This window comes from Pseudocercospora fijiensis, assembly GCF_000340215.1.
Source record: "Pseudocercospora fijiensis CIRAD86 unplaced genomic scaffold MYCFIscaffold_5, whole genome shotgun sequence".
Lineage (NCBI taxonomy): Eukaryota > Fungi > Ascomycota > Dothideomycetes > Mycosphaerellales > Mycosphaerellaceae > Pseudocercospora > Pseudocercospora fijiensis.
In genome coordinates, this window is record NW_006921536.1 from 3342105 (window position 1) to 3359959 (window position 17855).

A 17855-nucleotide genomic window follows, 5' to 3' on the forward strand; every position below is an offset into this window, starting at 1 on the left:
TAAGTTGCCTATTTCCGTAAAGTTTAGCTATTCTAATTATAGCGTATGTATTAGACCTTGTCCTGCTATCCTATAGGCGTATGCTCTTATAACTACTCTTAAATCTATACTATATTAGTACTAACGTCGCCTACGCTACGTACGTAGTAGATTAAGTAGTAAAACCGCTTAATAATCTCTAGAAACTAGGCCTCTAGAAACGAGCGAAGGAAGGTCTCTTTAACGTACCGCTAGTAGAGGTAAATTCGTACCTAATCGTTATCCTTCTACGAGAGGTTAATAGCCGCCTATTCTAAGGCCGAGTCGTCGACTATAGCTATAATAGGCTTCTATAGTAGTAACTATACCTTAATAGCTCGAAGTCCGGCTTCTACGAGCTTAGCTTTCTACGATTCTAGCAATAGGTAGCCTGCTAGTAGCTAATAACCTAACGTATTACGAATATAGATAGTAAAAAGGTTCTAACTAAGGTCGGTAGTCTTATAAGTCGCGTCTAGTAAGAACAACTATATAGTATATAAGTTAGTAATGTTTTGAATTTTTAAAGTTAGTAGTAGGAACTATAGAACGCAAGCTTTAGAAGCTTAGTTATACGCCTGCCTTCTATACTACTACTACTAACACTAACAATAACACTTATATCTCCTGCCTCGGTATTTAATAACTCTCGTTACTACTCGCTCTAAAAGATAATACTACGCTCTGTCTTACCCTTTAGTATCTTCGATATTACCTAGAATTAGAGCTCTTTACCGTCTATATTATTACAAACACCCTTTAGCGCGATAGCAAGGTCGTCTAGCTAGATACTCGTATTTCTACGGTTACTAGCACGAGCCTTCCTTAGGTTAGGCCTAATCTTTAACTACGCTATAATACTAGCCTTTAGATACTATCCGCTAATTTTGCTAAACTCGTCCTTTAATAGCCCCCTTTTAACAAAGTCTAACACCTTAGTAACGTTAAAAGCGCGCTATTCTATTAATTCCTCGAGGAGGACTTTTAGGGCGTTGTTTACTAACCGAATATCTATATATCTTAGGTCGTAGCAATATAGGTTATTACTAATCGCTAAAGGATCGCTTCTATAGCGGCGGATACTAATTTCGTATAGATTAGTCGCTCTACTCCGATAATGCGATATAACGACTACTATAGCGTTATACGGCTCTTTATTATATTTAGCCTTACGAATGCCCTCTCCTAGTAACCTATTCCGCTACTAATCGCGCCTATAGCGACAATACTAGTACGACCGCTACTCTAACCTATCCTTTGTTCTCGGCGACTTTAACTCCTTATATACGTTACTAATATAAGCCTTTAGTACCTCGAAGCGCTTAGGCTCGTATATTAACCCCTATAGTATATTAAATAGCTACTCTCGGATATCGATTATGTTATATAGTATACGATTAGGCCTAAATAGCGGTACTAGTTTAGTTAATATAGGCGGCATAGTAATAATAGTAAACTAATTATACTATTTGAACTATTAGAAAGAGCTTACTAGTAATCTATATACGAGAATTAGCTATAGAGATAAGGTTGGAATCGGAGGTATAACCGAGAAGGTTAACCCGGTACTATAATAGGAAAAGCACCGTCGATTACTAGGCAAACCATACTGAGTCAGTGGATAACGCCCTCCGGAAGTAAACCACTGTTGCAAACAGTGGTACGCTAAATTCCCTAACATACAAGAATTGCTCACGACATAACACCAAAATCGTCGCATAAGTGATGTTCTGAGAGCTTCACAGATGCTGAGCTCCTATTTCGTCCCCTCTCCGAGCAGTCCACGTCAGTTTGCAAGCATGCTAAAAGGCACAGTGGCACAGGGTTAGAGACCAAATCCCGTCGAAGTGTAGACAACCAAGGATCGCGCAGAGACTGGACGGCATGCATGAGATCGGTGTTCAGGTGTTATTTCAAGAGCCTCACATCATGTTGACTGCATATTCTGTATAGCTTCCTAGCACCCAGAGACTGATTCGGAATGCTCCGAGAGAAGCCGGCGCATAGAGTAAGAGGTCCGATTTGGCTCTTGGACTACGCGTATGAGCAGCTCTGAACAGCCTTCCAGGCTCTCAGCTCCAGGACCTCGGCAGGCCCGTGCCACATGCAAGGCAATGCGGATCCCGTCGCTTAGTGTTGTCAGACCGAGATCGTCTTCAAGCTCAGTTTTGAGAGAGATTTCAAGAGCATCACGTTCCGTTGCCTCCGCCTCATACGCAGCCTCGTGAAGCTTGCAAAGCAACACCAACTTGTTCGAGGAAGGCTGCTACGCAGAGTCGAGTACTGCAATCGAGCTCATATCCAGTCTGAGAGAGGTCTAGACCGCATCACATTGCGATGGCTCCGGTCTCTCCACGGCTTCGTAGTACTCGCAAAATGACACGGACTGCATCGAGAAATACTCTTACAGAGAGCGAGAGTGCAAAATCCAGCCCAAAGTCCAATTCAGGAGGTCTGCCAAAGGCTCCATAGCACGTTGACTCCAGTCCGCTTGGGCGCTCATAGCATACCCGAGAAGCAACATGGACTCCATCAAGTAGTGCTATCGTGCAGAGCGAAACATTGAAAGCGAGGCTCGAAGCCCACTTTGGGAGAGGCCTTGAAGGCTCCACATCACGTCGACTCCAGTCTCGTCGCAGCCTCATGGCACCCGAAAACCAACGTGGACGGCACAGAAAGAAGTCTAGGGCTGAGGTCCAATGCAATTCCATGACAAAATCTACGTACTTCAATGCTTCTAGGGTATCTTCTCTTCCCAGAACTCCTCGCTAATTCCAAAATGTTGCTCAATCAACCTGTACTTTGACACCATACAGCTGCAGCTTGTGCAGCACCCGCTTGCGACAGACAGGACAGAAATCGATCTTCACGGCGCAATCGCGGCACGAGATCACGTGCCCACAGTCGTAGAAGGCCGTCGTGATCTCATTCTCGAAGCAGATGGTGCACTGGCCCTTGTCTTCTTCGGTGACTGTGCCGCGAAGAACAAACTGGCCAGTCTTGCGACCCTCTCTGAATTCACCTTCGTAGACGTTGCCACTGGCTTCCGTCAGCTTGCCGTGGCCGTGCGGCAAGTCGTCGAGCCAATCGCCCTCATATTGTTGGCCTGAGGCAGCGTAGAAGATCTTGCCGTGGCCGGCCTTCTTTCCGTCGTCAAATTGACCTAGATATTCATCGCCATTGACGTCGATCAGGTGACCGCCGCCATGCTGGTGCCGAGCCTCGTTGTAGTCTCCCTCATAATAGTGTTGACCGAGCCAGTCGTGCGTGCCTTTGCATAGGCTCGTCGGCTCCGTGATTCCTTCCTCAATCGCCGCGAATTGAGAGTCGTCGTCAGCATCGCTCATGACAACATCCTCTCCGTCCATCTGAGGTAGCGGAGGCGCCAGAACGACGGTCGGAGCCTGCAAAGCTGACGTGTTTGGCAGAGCGACAGTCCTGCCCGGCTCAAATGAAATCGTCGTACTGTTCGGCTGAAACGCGGCGGGAAGTTGGCTTTGATCGAAGTATTCATGCATCGCAGTCTTGAGTGGATGATCGTAATCTTTTTGGTTGGCATGGTGAGGTGACCATTCCTCAGTGTCTGGAAAGTTGAAAGCCTGTGGTGCGATGTCATCGCGAACATACATCACAGCGCATGTGACTTCCGCGTCGACATGCTCGTTATACTGGCTGAAGGGAGAGTCGTAGCCAGAGCCAGGGGATGGCGGGCGGAAGCGCTCTTTGAAGCCAGAGTGCTTGCCACGAGCTTCTGTCTCGGTCAAGATCGTGACTCTGCCGTCATGGTATGCGTACCAGCCCCTGCCAATTCCGCGCGGACGCACGTAAGGCACGTATCGGCTGGAGCTGAGAGGCCCGCAATGAGTAATGAAGGCGAACAGGGTGTATGCAACACCGCTGACATTGAGATTGTCAGGGATCTCGACTTTGTTGACCAATTTCTTCCAAACCCTCGTTTTCTTGTCGTGCTCTTGCCTCTGCAGCTCGAGCGTCAGTAGCTGAGGGCAGGAAATGACCTTTACTTTGGTATGCTCATCGACAGCCGCTTGTAGTGAGCTGTGATCCTTCGTTGGCAGTCGGTTGGCACCGCACGCACCTCCTTTGTCCGGATGAAAGCCGCCAACCAGTTCCTTAAACTTGCTGGGTTCTTCTGTTCCTTCGAAATTGATCGAGACGCGGGTCGCAAGACGCCATAGCATCTCAAGCACATCACCTGGAAATTGGGTGCCTGGATTACCGAAGTTGGTGGAGCGCTTTCTCGTGTACATCTTGAGCAATAGAGCCTGAAGGTATCCGCGAGTATCTTTTTTATCGCCGCGCAGTGACTTCACCCATTCTCTGAAAGGCTGGAAATGAAGTAGAGGTACCGCCGCAGCGATATATATCAAAGACTTGGTGAAAGGGCGAAGGCCTGTTGTGGACGTGATTATGTCAGGTGACGGGTCGCCATGCTCCCACTTGCAGCCGGTTGGATCGTCAACGACACGGATATAGGCGCGGAAAGCGAGTCTATCGTTGCGCAAGATGGCTTGGCGTTGCCCGTGTTGGCGAAGGTGGAAGTCGTAGCGGGAGTACTTGGTGAAATATCGCCAGCCGTAGTCAGCAGACTTCTTGTGAAATTGATGCGCTTCCGCCTAAAACAAAAGAGTCAGCACTTCTGTCTGCGAAGTGGTTTGCATGACAAGTGTGGAGTGGCGGAGCTGATAGCCGAAGACTCACCTGGTACTCGAACACACGAGGCTCGGCGGGATTGTACATGATGATGCATAGCTGTGCAGCAACGGAACGACGCTTCTTGATACGCTCTTGACCTTTGAGGAATGGAAATGGTGGGTTGACGAAGTCTTCGGTGCCTTCCCATTCTGGAGACTGGATCGTGACGTTCTCGAGGTAGACGGAAAGGTATTCGGAGCGGTGGCCTTTTGGGTAGAACTTGATGCGCCAGTCGTAACCGCCGACATTGACTATGGGTGAGCGCATGACTGTCTCGTTGTTTGGCTTTTCTGCAGTGCCATTGTAGTGCTCAAGCATCCAGTCGATCGTGCCTGCCTCGATTGGGACCTGAAGAGATGTTAGCGATTCCGAATACCTCGCTCCGAATCAGTGCCTCCAGGCGGCACCACCGTCTGTAACGTGAGGGCCTCAGCTGGACTGGTTTGCCCGAGCAAGACTCACCAAATCCGGGTCATTGAGCTCGAAAAATGTTATCTTCTGCCAATATTCGTCGTCCGTGGCGCTTGGCTCAAAGCCTGCGTTGCGCTTGATGTAGACGATTTCGTCTTCACCCGGCTCCGTCGTGTCTTCGTTGATGGCGCTCCAAGGCGCTGCTCCAGCATCTTCACTATCGCTCTCGCTTTCGGAGTCATGGTCACGGTCGCTCTCAGAGTGGTCAGTGTCTTCTGCTCGCTCTTGAGTGTCTCGAGAAGTGTTCTCGGAGCCGGGTGCCTGCACCTGCGGCTGAGGAGCTTGGAGGCCAGTTGGGATCTGGAGAAAAGGTGGGATTGGTGGTGTCGGAATGCGAGCGAGTGGTGCTGGCGGCTCGCCAGGAGCGTCCATGGCGGCGGCGGTCGCTGTGGATTGAGGGTGATGAATGTGCTGCGCTCGCCGGAGTGATCAGAGTGTGTCAGTCGCGGTGAGAGGGCGTGTGCGAGGGCGTGTGCGTGTAGTGGGCAAAGTGCTGTCTGAAGAAGCGATATGTGTGTAAGAGAGGGAAGAGAGTGGTTGAGACGAAGGTGAACGTTCTTTTGATTGCTCAACCGGCCGACAATAGACACACCGCACAATAGGAAGCAGAGCCTGCTTCACTGTCGTAATCTTGCTATTGTCGGCGGCCGTTGTGCACCTGCAGCGAGAAGGCGCGTGAAGCTGCGTTTGACCGCACGTGCAGGTGCCCGCTGCGGCTGCGGGTGATCTGGAGTTGGCTGTGCAGTGCAGACGGTGCTTCGAGAACGAGCGTGCCGTTTACTGTAGAGAACACGTGTGAGCCTCTTCGAAGTACTGTCAGATCAGATGCCTCGACGCTTCGTCCTGTGTCATCCGCTATGCTCCCAAGGCTGCAGTGCGGCCTCGAGAGCTTGAGCCGCCAGATCGTGAGGTGATGATTGATCGACAGCCCCGCCGCTAGAACTAGAATAGCGGATGAGGCACGTGCACCACGAACCTAGAATTCTGACGCTTCCGACTTGTGCAAAGTGAAGCTACAATAATTGAACGTCTCAGCATCATGCCTGCAAAACTTCCACTATGACTTGCTCCGACCCAGCAGATACAGGACTTCAATGCGCTGGACAAGCCTCCAGGCCTGCTGTGCTGGCTGGCTGCGCTGCCTTGTCACTGACAACCCACCTCCTGCGGCTTGCTTGATCCGCACGGCGGAGACCGGAGACCACACCACGTCAAGGCTTGCGGCACACCTAGCAGTCGGTCGGGCGTGCAACGTGCATAAGCGCCAGAAGTGCCTTGCGCAAGCGCCATGAGCGAGCGTTCGCAGGGCAGCGCATTTCTCCGACCATTGTATTATTCTGAGCCTCACCCTGCTCTACGCTGCACTTTCTGTCTCAACCTTCGCAAAGCTGGCCGCGACAACGAGCGGAAATGCTACTGTCGCCTCGGCATACACCTGCGAACTCGTGTAAGTGTGTGATACTGGCTGCTGAAGAACGATTCAGGCATACCTTGACGCTAGCTGCGTCGGCTTTGATCTTCCCCCAGCTGACTGCTTCGTCTGGTCGGGCACCTGCGTCCGAGCCATCGAATTCTTGCGCGGTATTGATGTACACTGCGCTTTCCGCGCCATTGCGCATCAGGTTGGCATTTGCGATGTGGTGCTTGACAATGCCGCCTCCGAGAATGATCATGCCAGTGCGCTTGGCTCGGACGGCGAGGGTGTTGATCTTTCGGATGTCTTCCACAATGTCGACTCGAAGCTGCTGCGGTGAGGATTTGAACGTGTGGAAGTACAGCATGTCTCCGAGACTGCCATCAGTAAGCGCCGGACAGAACACTGGAATGTCGTTCTTCCATGCCCAGTAGTACACGGACGATTCGTCGTTGACCTCCTTGCCAAGCCGGTTGATGATTTTGCTGGGAGTCCAGTGGATTGCTTCGCCCGAACCCTTGCATGCTTCCTGTTCTTCGAGCATTGTGTCGAGGATTGGCATCACCCAGTCTTCAAAGCGGCAGTAATTGTCGTTTGGCACTAAGAGATTGCCAATGCGATTCATGCCTTTGGCACGCAGCGAAGCTCCGGGTGTGGAGAAGGAGCCGAGATAGGTCTTACCGAGACACTTGATGAAATCCTCCTCGACTCCGCCAGCAGTGGTGACAATCGCCGAGACGTGCTTGTGTTGTACGAGCCATCTCAATGTTTCGCGCAGTCCCGATGATATGAGATTGGACGTGTATCCAAGGAAAATAGTAGTCTTTTCACCGGATTCAGGATCCCGCCAAGTCCTCTGTCGCGCAAAGTCAACACAATTCGCGACGCAGAAGCTTGCGGCAGAAGCTTTGTGCATACCATGCCGTTCACTATGTCAACCGCTTGGCCTATCGAAGTCGCTTGGAAGCCCATGTTCGTCATGCTTTGCACCAACTCTGCGACCGTGACATTGCGATCCGCGAATGCGTCAAAGTCTAGCCCTTTGACAGGGGCTGCACCGTCGGGCACTGGGTCTGAAGGCTTGAGCACAGCATTCTGCGCACCGAAGGGCGCTGCGTCATTTGAGGAGCTGCCGTTCGTGGAAGCCATGTTCGGACAGGCCTGTTCTAATTAGTCCTCGACCTGGTGGACGGAAGGGAAGTTGCACCAAATCTTTATGTCGCCAAGAAGTTAGAACATGTGCCGTCCAGGATCCCGCACGCGGACGCGGACGATGGCGCACCAGTCCTCGCCGGGGCTTCGAAAAGCGCGACGACTTCTCTGGGAGAGTCACGATAGCAGCAGTATAGACCCGATAGCTTGGTATGCACACTACTCTTCCTAAATATCCTGTGCACAATGCTCGACAACGAGATGCCCACGCTCTCAGGGACCAGAGGCTCGCTGACGACATCAAGCAGTTTTGGCATCCTTGCCTTGGTATTCCCATCCGCCGTGGCAATCCATGCAACGCCATCCGCTACTCAAACCCCAGTCGTTGCTTTGCTGGGCTCGCACCCTTCGTCACGCATCACTGCAGACACTTGCATGAGTAGTGCAGGCAGTGCAAGACGATGCCATCCATCGCGCGTGGTTGACGATGAATCTGTCTCACAAGCACAACCTCGAAGCGAAGAGGCGGTTCTTTGTCCGACCCCAGAACCAGGAGTCGATTCGATGAAACACTCCCCAACCGTCAACGCTCGAGTGAGATGCGTCTCGGCTAGGCCCTGTCGGCCGGTAGAGTTAAAGATGCAGGCTTCGGTAGCTGCGCGTTGATTGGCCGCATCATCCATCATCTGTCTGGAGACTCTCGATCCCGCAGCTTGGCCCAAGCAGTTCGCTTTCCACCAGAGTCATCCTCTCACCAACAACGCTGTCCTCCCGTCTGCGAACCACCTTTACCCTTCTCATTGCACGCCAAGACTTGGACCGACCGAGAGAGCGCGATCTGCTGGCTCCCTCGTCCAACTTTCTGCTCTTGTTTCGCCGACGCCAGGGACATCTCGCGAGCCGGAGTGCTGGAGACCGCCGCCGCCGCCTGCGTGACAGCCGCCAGGAGAGTCTCGATCTCGCTCGGATCTTTCAAGACGCGCATGGTCTTCAGTCCATGGGCTTCACCTTCGACTTTGGGATTTCTGGGCTTTGACGACGGCATTGGACAGGCCATTGGGGCAGTCGAATCTCATCCGCTGCTTTTCCTTTCTCCGCCTGCCTGCCCGCCTGCCTGGCACGGCACGCCTGCAAGAGTTGAACAGAAGCCGCACGAGCCCAGCGTCCCCGGCAGCGTACCCAGCTTCTTTTACGCTCCACGCTTGTGGCGCCTACCCGCCCGCTAGTGGCACTCGACCTTTGAGATTGGCGCTGCACCTTCAAACAAATCAAGCTCAATCCAGCCAACTAAACACGACTTTCCCATTATTGCCGCATACATCCGCCCACACTCCTTTGCGACGACTTTGCATCTTGGATGATCGCAGCAACGCTTCACGGCTGGCCGATGAAGTAGTTGACGCCTGCCAATCAAGCTTCACGCACAGAAACATCCTGGTCGCATTCTGCGGCGTGGCGCTCCTGAAAGGCGCCGCCGCCAATTTTCATGTCGTATCGCAGCGGATCCAACTACAGAGGACCGTCAGACAGGTCGCGCTCGCCGCCGCGCTTTGCAGACAGGAGAGGCTCGACCGCGAACAGCATCTTCGACGCTCGGCATTCAGGGCCTCCTCCACCGCGCAATGCTGCAGACGCGCCAAGAGGCCCCAGATCGCAATTTGACGGACCTCCACCGCGCGGACCTCCCCCGTCTGGCCTAGGATCCGGTGCACCACCACGAAGACTCGCTGATGCGCCGCCCTTAGGAAGTGGTGAGCGACCACGACCTTCATTTCGAGAACGCGATTATCCGGATCGGCGAGAACGATCGCCTCCACCTCGCGACCGTTCTCCGCCAAGGAACTTTAAAGAGCCCAGGGACTTTGCGCCACGTGACATCGACATCCGGAGTGCCCGCCGAGCCTCACGCGACGGTCCTCCTTCTGCGGGATCGAACTACTCAGACGGCGCTCCATTCTCGGGATCGTCATATCGAGGTGGTTTTGGAAGAGGACGAGGCCGCGGGGACTTTGATCCTCGACCTTCTACGCGTGGTGGTCGACGCGCCATTGACGATCGAGGAGATTTGTTTCCAAGCAGGAACCGCAGTCCGCCACCGAGATTTGGACGAGACCTGTCACGCGATGGCAGAGATCCAGAACGCAGAGATGAGCGCAGGTTCGATCGCCGCGAGGATGATAGGCGTCCCGACTGGGTTGAGCGGGAGCGCGAAAGGGAGAGGGAGCTTGATCGCACCAGGAGAGATCCGCTGCCTGCACGTCTCGAGGGTCGCATGTCAAGCGACACCGTTCCCAGTGCAAACTCCGCATTCCCTACAACAGCAGACCCGCCAATCAATCCGGCTCGCTTAGCCATCATCGAAAGCTCCGGGGCAGATCCAGCGGTGCGACGATCGTCAACAACTCCCATGCCGGCAGCAACGAGCAGGAGAGATCCGCCACCAGAAACGCCTGCTTATCTTAATGGTAGGGCAGAAACTACAGCGAACAGATATGGATCTCGAGGCTCTAGCCCGCCGACTCAAGCGCCGCCTGTCCCTGCTTTCAGCTTCTCAGTTGTTCCAACTTCAGCTGCGTCATCTTCGACACCCAAGAACGTTCCTGACGCCAAGCCCGCAGACCATGTACCGGCTGCTGAAGAAGTGAAGCCTGCGGTTGAAGAGAAGCCTCTTCCGCCACCAGATGCGCCATCAGCACCTAAGGCCCTACAGCAACAGCCTCCTCCATCGGCACCGAAAGCTCCGCGAGCATTGGAAATTGACGCAGTCATTCCTCCCAGTAATCGACTGCACGGTGTTCGCTCGCTTGAGAATATATCTCGTCCTCCACAACATCAGGTAGAAGATCATGTTGCGCAGCCGCCTTCGTCAATGCCTACATCTCCTAGAGCAACACGTCAAACATTGCCTCACTTGACACAACCCGTCTCGCTAAATCCCCCGCAAGCGCCTAGATTTGATGTTGCTGTCCCTACTGGCCCGAAAGCATTGTTCCTACCTCCGGTGCAACCTTCCTTGTCGCCAAGACCGCACTTCGCATCGCCACGCTCTGATACTGGCGCATTCCAGCATACCAGTGGACATCTACGAGGGTCAACGCCTCCTCCAACCGCACCTTCTGGGCCTCGGAATCGGTCATTCAGTGTGTCACCGAAAGTTACGACGTCAAGCATTCCAACAGCACCCAAAAGTGCCCGTGCTCCTCCAGTCGCTCCGAGAGCGATCGACAGATTACAGACTGCTCCAAATCGATTACCGCAACGCGGTCCTGGTATGTCGTCATTCGGAGCTTCTGGAGCTAGGCAGTGGAACACATGGACAAGACCAGGAGCCCCAATCTATGGAGAAAAGCTTGGTCCTACCATTCCTGCGAAAAGAGATGTCAATGGGGAGGAGAAGGAGAGAGCACTTCAGACCGGAGCATCTCCCTCAACTGACACAAAGATGCAAGACATTCCCGTGAAGACAGAAGACCACGAGAGTCGTCGCACTTCAATACAGACTTCAAGACCGTCTACTGAGGACCGCAACGAAGACGATATGGAGCCGGATGTCGATCTGGCCAAACGAAAGTCCACTGCCGCCGAAAGCCAATCTGCTACCCATGCCTCTTTCTTTGGTGGTGCATTAGAGCGTCCTGCGGACGACATTGACAGCAGTAGCGAAGATGATGAACTGGACGAAGAGGAAGACGCTACTTTGTTGGAGGCTAAGCATGCACGCAAAGAACGAGAATTGAGATCGCAGATGGTCGATCTAAGTTTACGTGAATATCGAGCGACGTCGCCCCTCGAATCGCTGGCCAGGCTTGCACGCCTCACCGAGAAGGACTTGGAGCAATACAACCAGCAACGAAAGGATGACATGGACCTCGACGATGCGCCGCTGGAACCATCTCGTCAAACTGCTCCAGTAGCGGCTCATTCATCGAGCAGCGAGGATGGCCCAGAGATTCTGACACCACAGGGTGAAAGTCTAAATGTCGTGACCATTCGAGAGGAAGAGGATATCCATGGAAATGTTCGTAGGGTGCTTCGACGCAGTTCCGAGCCTGTTGCACTCCCATTCTTGGTGAAAGAAGGCGCGCTTCCCTTGCAAGAATCCGAAGCATTTCGGGATACGCTGCAGAGCTTGAAAGAATACGAGACGGAGATGCTTGACATCATTGCAAAAGAGGAGCAGCTGGACCTTGACGCGGAGGAGGATGCGATGGAAGCTTTCGAATTGGCTTACCAACAGTGGCGAGACGAATGCGAGGAACTTGACAAGGAAAGAGAGAAGCAGGAACTTCTGGAACGACAAGCGTCGCTTGAGCCTGGACTCGATGTTGATGCGCCCACTCCAGCGCCGGTGAACCCGATTGCCGAAGGAAGAAGAACTAAGCTGAACATCAGCGAGTATCAAATGGCACAGGTTCTCAAGGAATCGGAAGAAATGGCAAGGATCGAGCAAGAGAAGAATGACCGCGAAGCCAAGAAAATCCAGGCCGACATGGAAAAGGAAGCCCAGCTGCCCGACTTGGAGACCGAAAAAGCTATCGCCCGCGGGAAATGGTTCAACGAGAACAGATTACGGGACGCTGACCAGCTCACCCTAGTGTTCTCGTACAAGCCTCCGAAGGACACGTTCACGGAGAAGGAGCAGGATGTGTTCATTGCGGCTTTCAAGGAGACGCCAAAGAAGTGGGGCGAGATTGCATCGCTTCTGCCCGGCCGCACTTACAAGGACTGCATTCACCATTACTATGCAAATAAATGGGATGGTAGATTCAGAGACAGCAGGACCAAGCGATACAAGGGTCGTGGTGGCGGTAGAGGAGGCAGGGCCAAAGCTTCTCGCGCTGTTCGGGGGTCAGCGATGGCAGATCTCAACAGAGCCGAAGAACTGATACCAGCCAACGATTCCGGCAGTGGAAGACCGAAGAGAGCTGCAGCACCAACCACTTTCGGCGAGAAAGAAGTCGAGTCGAAGAACGCGTTGATGGCGCAGTCGCCTGCCAAGAAGCCTGGACCAGGATCAAAGCAAGATGCCAATGGCGAAGAAAAGCCTACCAAAAAGCAACGAAAGACTGGCGAAGGCAAAGCTGGTCGTAAAGGCAAACAACAGCTGGCAGCTCTTGCGGCAGCGCCTTCGGGGTCGCCAAATCAGAAGCCAGCACACAGCAAAGACGATATTGCACGAGGACCAACCGCGGAAGAGGCTGGCTTGTTGGCAGGCCTTCATCGCAGCCACCACGAGTCAATGGCGCCAGAGCACCAGGGCATGTATGTGCCCGATGCGATGCTTCCTCAACTCCTGGCTGGAGACGATGCGGCGAGACAGAAGCTGGCGCCCGCTGCTAAGCAGAGCGCATCAAGCTACTGGTCGGTCCCGGAGCAAACCGACTTTCATGGGTTTATTGCTCATTTTGGAACCGATTTTGCTGCGATCGCTGCTCACATGGGCACGAAGACGGCGACTATGATTAAGAATCATTATCAACGTCAGGTCGACGGCGGAAGAGCGGAGCTCAAGGTTGCGGCGGAAGCAGCGGATCAGCGCAAACAGCGCGGAGAAGACGCAGGGCCACCACCTCAACCCACTCCGATTGTGAAGCGGAAGTACGACAATCCACAGACCAGCACCGGCACCACCACCGCCACTCCACGTGCGATTGCCCCGCAGGGTGATGCCATGGACGTTGATGATTCTGGTCCAGCGCTGCAAGCGTCAGCACCGCCACCACCACCACCCAAGCATGTTTCCCCGCCCCAATTCCAGTCGAAGCCCCAGCGCTTCCCCACTTCTGCACAGAGTACCCCGACACAAGCGCCTCGAGTTGTGCCAAGTCCGCATCGCATTGCAGCTACACCTGCCCCTCCGATGCCCCCTGCTGCACAGCACAGCCGGCCTCCCGTACAGCATCCGCTTGGCTCTCGTGCAAGCTTTCTTGCCGACAACCGCACGGAATCTGGTCCCGGACTTGGTGCGGGTGCACTATTGGGCGTGGGTCGTGAACCAGTGCCTCCCGCATCGCGTAATCAGCCTCCACCGCCCCAGCCAGCCCGGACACTTTCAAATCTTGCCAATTCTGACTACATCAACAGCCTGCGGCAGGAGCAAGAAAAAGCACTTCGGATGCAGAAAGCTGAACAGGCTCAACTGGCCGGCCACGATGAGCAAATGCGTATGGAACAAACGCGCATGGAGCAATTGCGCTCTCGCCAACACCAATCAATGGCGCACGCGCATGGTTCGCCTGCCAATCAACCACTCGCGATGCCAGCAGCAGAACGGAAGCCATTGTTTGACGACTCGCGTCCGCCTTCGCGTGGTGGTTATCTTTCGTCTGGCCTTTCCCGTGGGCCACTGATCAATCCGCATAACCCCATGACTGCAGGTCTGGGCGCCTCGCCTCTGGTAACATTAGCAGGAGCTGGACGTCCACCTTATGTTCCCTCGCCGCCCAAGCCCGATGCATCTCGGCCAGGATCTGTTGTGGCGCCATTATCTGCCCAGCAGCCACCGATACATGTCCCGGGACATAGTCACAGCCAGCCACCTGCGCAAGCACCTCCTGCTCCCGCGCCCGCGCCCGCTCCCGCTCCCGCTCCAGAAGCACCGAAGAAGTCTAATTTGATGAATCTGTTGAACAATGAACCGGAAGAGACCAAGCCCGCACCAAAACGAGACAGTCTTCCCTCTGCAAGTTCGACACGAGTGGCATCGCCGGCGCCTCCCTTCAATACTGCGCCTACTTCACAGCCCCCTGCAAACTTGCCCACACCTAGGCGGGAGACATTTGGCCATGCATCCCTTCCTGGAGCCAATTATCACAGATCGTCATTTGGGCAGACAGCTTCTACGCCAACAGCGCAACCAACGGCTCTCAAGCACGAATCATCTGGCGGTGTGGCGTCTTTGTCGCAGCAACCGCCGAAGGAGGACTGGCGCTCTGCTCACTTGTACGGACACGGCAATCAGCCGAGTCCTCCAGCTCAGCCACCACTCGACAGAGATCCAAGGGATCTCCGAGATGGCGCAAGGCCTTTGTTTAACTTTCCTGGAAGTCAACGAGGATATGGGCCACTCAATCCACCATCACGTGCTAACCAGTCGCCGCCTCCTCATATGATCAGTCATTCGAGGACGCCCTCGCTTTCTGCACAACAACAGCGGGAGCAACAACGCGCAGCATTCGTACCTCCTAGCACCCAGCCTCCAGTCCAAAGCTTGAGTGCCAACCCATATGGCAGATCTGAACAGCCGGTCTCGTATCATCAAGCGCCACCGCAAGCGCAAAATAGAGCACATCACTCTCATAATAGCTCCATCACTGAACGACCAGGGTATTTCTCGTATGGTGCGCCTTCATCGCTAAGTCGAGAAGAAGTCATGAGGCGAGAGGACGAGGCTGCCGCGCGTCACCATCACTACCGAATGGAGGATGATCGTCTGGCAGCTATTGCAGCAGAACGTCAACGTGACATGGCGCAGCGCGACGAGCAAGCAAGGCTTAGGCATGCGGAACAGCGAGAGTTGGATCTGCGGAGGCAAGAGCAGGTCTACGGTCGTGACTCCCGCGGTGCAATGCATGCGTCCTTTGGCACACCTTTCGCAAGCAGACAGCCATTTGGCGCACCGAGCATGCGCGAACCAGGTTTTAGGGAAGCAGGCCTTCGAGAGCAAGCGTCACGCGAAGTTGCAGAGCGAATGCAAGAGGAGGAACGGCGGATGCAGTTCAGAACAGAGCCAGCGGCCTTTCTGCGAGAGAGGGAGCGTCCATCTTATCCAGCGACGAGACCTGATGAGCAGCAGCCACTTTTCCGACGATCAACACCTTCGAATGCATACGGGCCTTATGGACAACCTCCACCTGGGAGTCGGAGGTAGCAAGGATTTTGTATGACTATTGTGTCTTTGGATACCCCATTTGCGTTGGGATGAAGCATGGGCCCAGGGTGGTAGCGCGTCTATACATTTGAATTCTTTATGTGTCGAGAGATAACCCTCGATTAGGAACGAAAGAGAGATCGATGTATGATGTCTTGCTCCCGTCTCATTATTTCAACTAATGACGCCAATGAGGTAGCTGTGGGTTCACCTGTTCAGAGTGAGTTGATGTGCTCTCTTGACCTCCCTCACTTTGCTGCTTCGTATCATTTAACGAAAGTACGAGGTATGTCTTTCGAATGGAAGCACGCCCCTGGTTCTCCGATCAGACACTCGCCAGCGTTAGGAAAGGCCGTGAAAGGTCTCGCAACTTTGACCTCTCCCGCCTGCAGACCTCACCGAGTGCCTCGTGTGCTTTCGCAAAAGAACTCCTCGTTCGAGCTCATACAGCGGCCACTGACACCTTTCAAGCCGCTGGCAGAACTGGAGCAATATTGGCGAGCATCCGCTTCCGAAATGGACTCCTGCTGCACACATAAACTGATAGTATACGTCCTTCCAGAAGCTAGCACTTCTTTGACGCTAACTGTTAAGGCACAAATGTGAAGTAACACAATTTAGCCCTGGAGCAAGGGACGTGAACTTTGCCATTCACATAAATTTAAGCTTACTTTCGCGAATCTCACTTTCACATGACAATGCCACCAAGATCTCACTTGCAAGACCGGTGTAACAACATGAACCTCACATAGGCTGCCACAATGGCTCTTTTGTCTTCAATCTCTCCTGCCACTCTTCCTTCTACCTCGACATAACACCTTCAATCTCTCTCATCAACCTTCTAGCACACACACACACACACACACACACACACACACTCTGTCTCTCTCTCTCTCTCTCTCTCACACACACACACACACACACACACACACACACACACACACACACACACACAACGACCAAGCACTCCTATCGCCCACCATGCCTATGGACTGGACCCCACAGGCCGAAGCAAAGGTATATACAAATTTTTATCCCCTGTTTCGGATCATCCTCACATTTTTTTTCCCAGCTTATCGCAGCCATCTTCCAAGTCTGCGACATCAAAATCTCTAGCGCTGAGTACGCCGCTTTGGCCAAAATCATGGGTCCAGGTAATAATAATCATCTCACTTTCTATTCTTCTCGGCACGTTTAGTCAGTAGTGACACTGATCTTCTCCCAGAATGTACCCCAAAAGCCATCACCCACCGCGTGACCAAACTCAAGCTCGCCGGAGCGGAGGACAGTGGTGTCGAGATGGCGAAGAAAGTTACGAAGAAGAAGAAGAAGGGTAGGGTTGCTGCTCCTGCTGCCAAGGCTGGAGAGTCACCGCCCAAGGTCAATTCTTCTAAGAAGAGGACTTTTCAAGGTAAGATGAAGAATGATGCTGGCGAGGTTCTGCTTGATGGGAAGGAGATTGAGTTTGGGGAGGAGGTTGGTGAGGGATTTAGGAAGATGAGAGCTATGGTGGAGGAGGATCAGGAGGATGATGATGGGTTGCTTTGAGTTTGGAGTGAGGGAGAGGATGGATGGATGGGCTGGGTTGGAGGAAAGCTGGGTGATGATTTGAATGATCGAAATGACTCGGAGGTGAGTTGGATGCGATGCCAGGCGAGCGAAAGCCGGGATAATGGTTTTGCGACGCGCTTGTGGAGATGAATGAGATATGATACTCAAAGGATTGTCTCCTCTCTCTCTCTCTCTCTTTCTCGTTCTGTGCTTGTGATGATCTTGGCTACTTCCGGATCTCATGGCTTGCTAGGCTCGTTACGTCGCAGACCGTAAATTCCAGAAAGGTCTCTTGCACGGAGCGCAAGGCTGCAAGGTCTGGATCAAAGACGGCATACATGGGTGGGATGTACAACGAGAAGTCGTAAAAGTTGTTCATGATCACCCTGCCCGCTACTCCTTGGCCGTGACATTACTGGCATGTACTTCAACCTCGATGACATACTTATGAAACTTCCTCAAGTGCACTTTCTTCTCGAACCTAGAAATTTCTCGTCAGTCCTCGCTCTATGCTGTCAACAGTCGACGCTTATCGACTTACATCTCATCGATCTCAGCAGGCGTTCGTCTTGCTACCTCGGGCATTATGAACCAGGAAATTACGACCGCCATGGCGCCAATCCCAGCGAAACCGAGAAATGTCATCGTTAGTGCGCGGTGGAACGA

At 53.3% G+C, this 17855-nt stretch overlaps 5 protein-coding genes across 5 annotated transcripts; 2 read left to right on the plus strand and 3 right to left on the minus strand.

The window, feature by feature from the left end:
- Positions 1–2709: 2709 nt before the first annotated feature.
- Positions 2710–5971, minus strand: MYCFIDRAFT_88808 (uncharacterized protein). Its single transcript, XM_007929409.1, has 3 exons — positions 5194–5971; positions 4738–5079; positions 2710–4652 (listed from the first exon to the last, which is right to left on the minus strand). The coding sequence occupies exons 1-3, from the start codon at positions 5572–5574 to the stop codon at positions 2805–2807; spliced, it is 2571 nt and encodes an 856-aa protein (XP_007927600.1). The 5' UTR covers positions 5575–5971; the 3' UTR covers positions 2710–2804.
- Positions 5972–6556: 585 nt separating this feature from the next.
- Positions 6557–7765, minus strand: MYCFIDRAFT_43324 (uncharacterized protein; the record flags this gene model as incomplete). Its single annotated transcript, XM_007928829.1, has 3 exons — positions 6557–6637; positions 6693–7472; positions 7535–7765. The coding sequence occupies 3 exons, from the start codon at positions 7763–7765 to the stop codon at positions 6557–6559; spliced, it is 1092 nt and encodes a 363-aa protein (XP_007927020.1).
- A 754-nt stretch (positions 7766–8519) lies between these two features.
- On the minus strand, positions 8520–8825 carry MYCFIDRAFT_83568 (uncharacterized protein; the record flags this gene model as incomplete). Its single annotated transcript, XM_007929410.1, has 1 exon — positions 8520–8825. The coding sequence occupies one exon, from the start codon at positions 8823–8825 to the stop codon at positions 8520–8522; it is 306 nt and encodes a 101-aa protein (XP_007927601.1).
- Positions 8826–15198: 6373 nt separating this feature from the next.
- MYCFIDRAFT_211563 (uncharacterized protein) lies at positions 15199–15788 on the plus strand. The gene has a single exon (XM_007929411.1). It carries the CDS (start codon positions 15234–15236, stop codon positions 15636–15638), a length of 405 nt encoding a protein of 134 aa, XP_007927602.1. The 5' UTR covers positions 15199–15233; the 3' UTR covers positions 15639–15788.
- Positions 15789–16619: 831 nt separating this feature from the next.
- On the plus strand, positions 16620–17186 carry MYCFIDRAFT_83566 (uncharacterized protein; the record flags this gene model as incomplete). Its single annotated transcript, XM_007929412.1, has 3 exons — positions 16620–16655; positions 16711–16792; positions 16864–17186. The coding sequence occupies 3 exons, from the start codon at positions 16620–16622 to the stop codon at positions 17184–17186; spliced, it is 441 nt and encodes a 146-aa protein (XP_007927603.1).
- Positions 17187–17855: the final 669 nt, after the last annotated feature.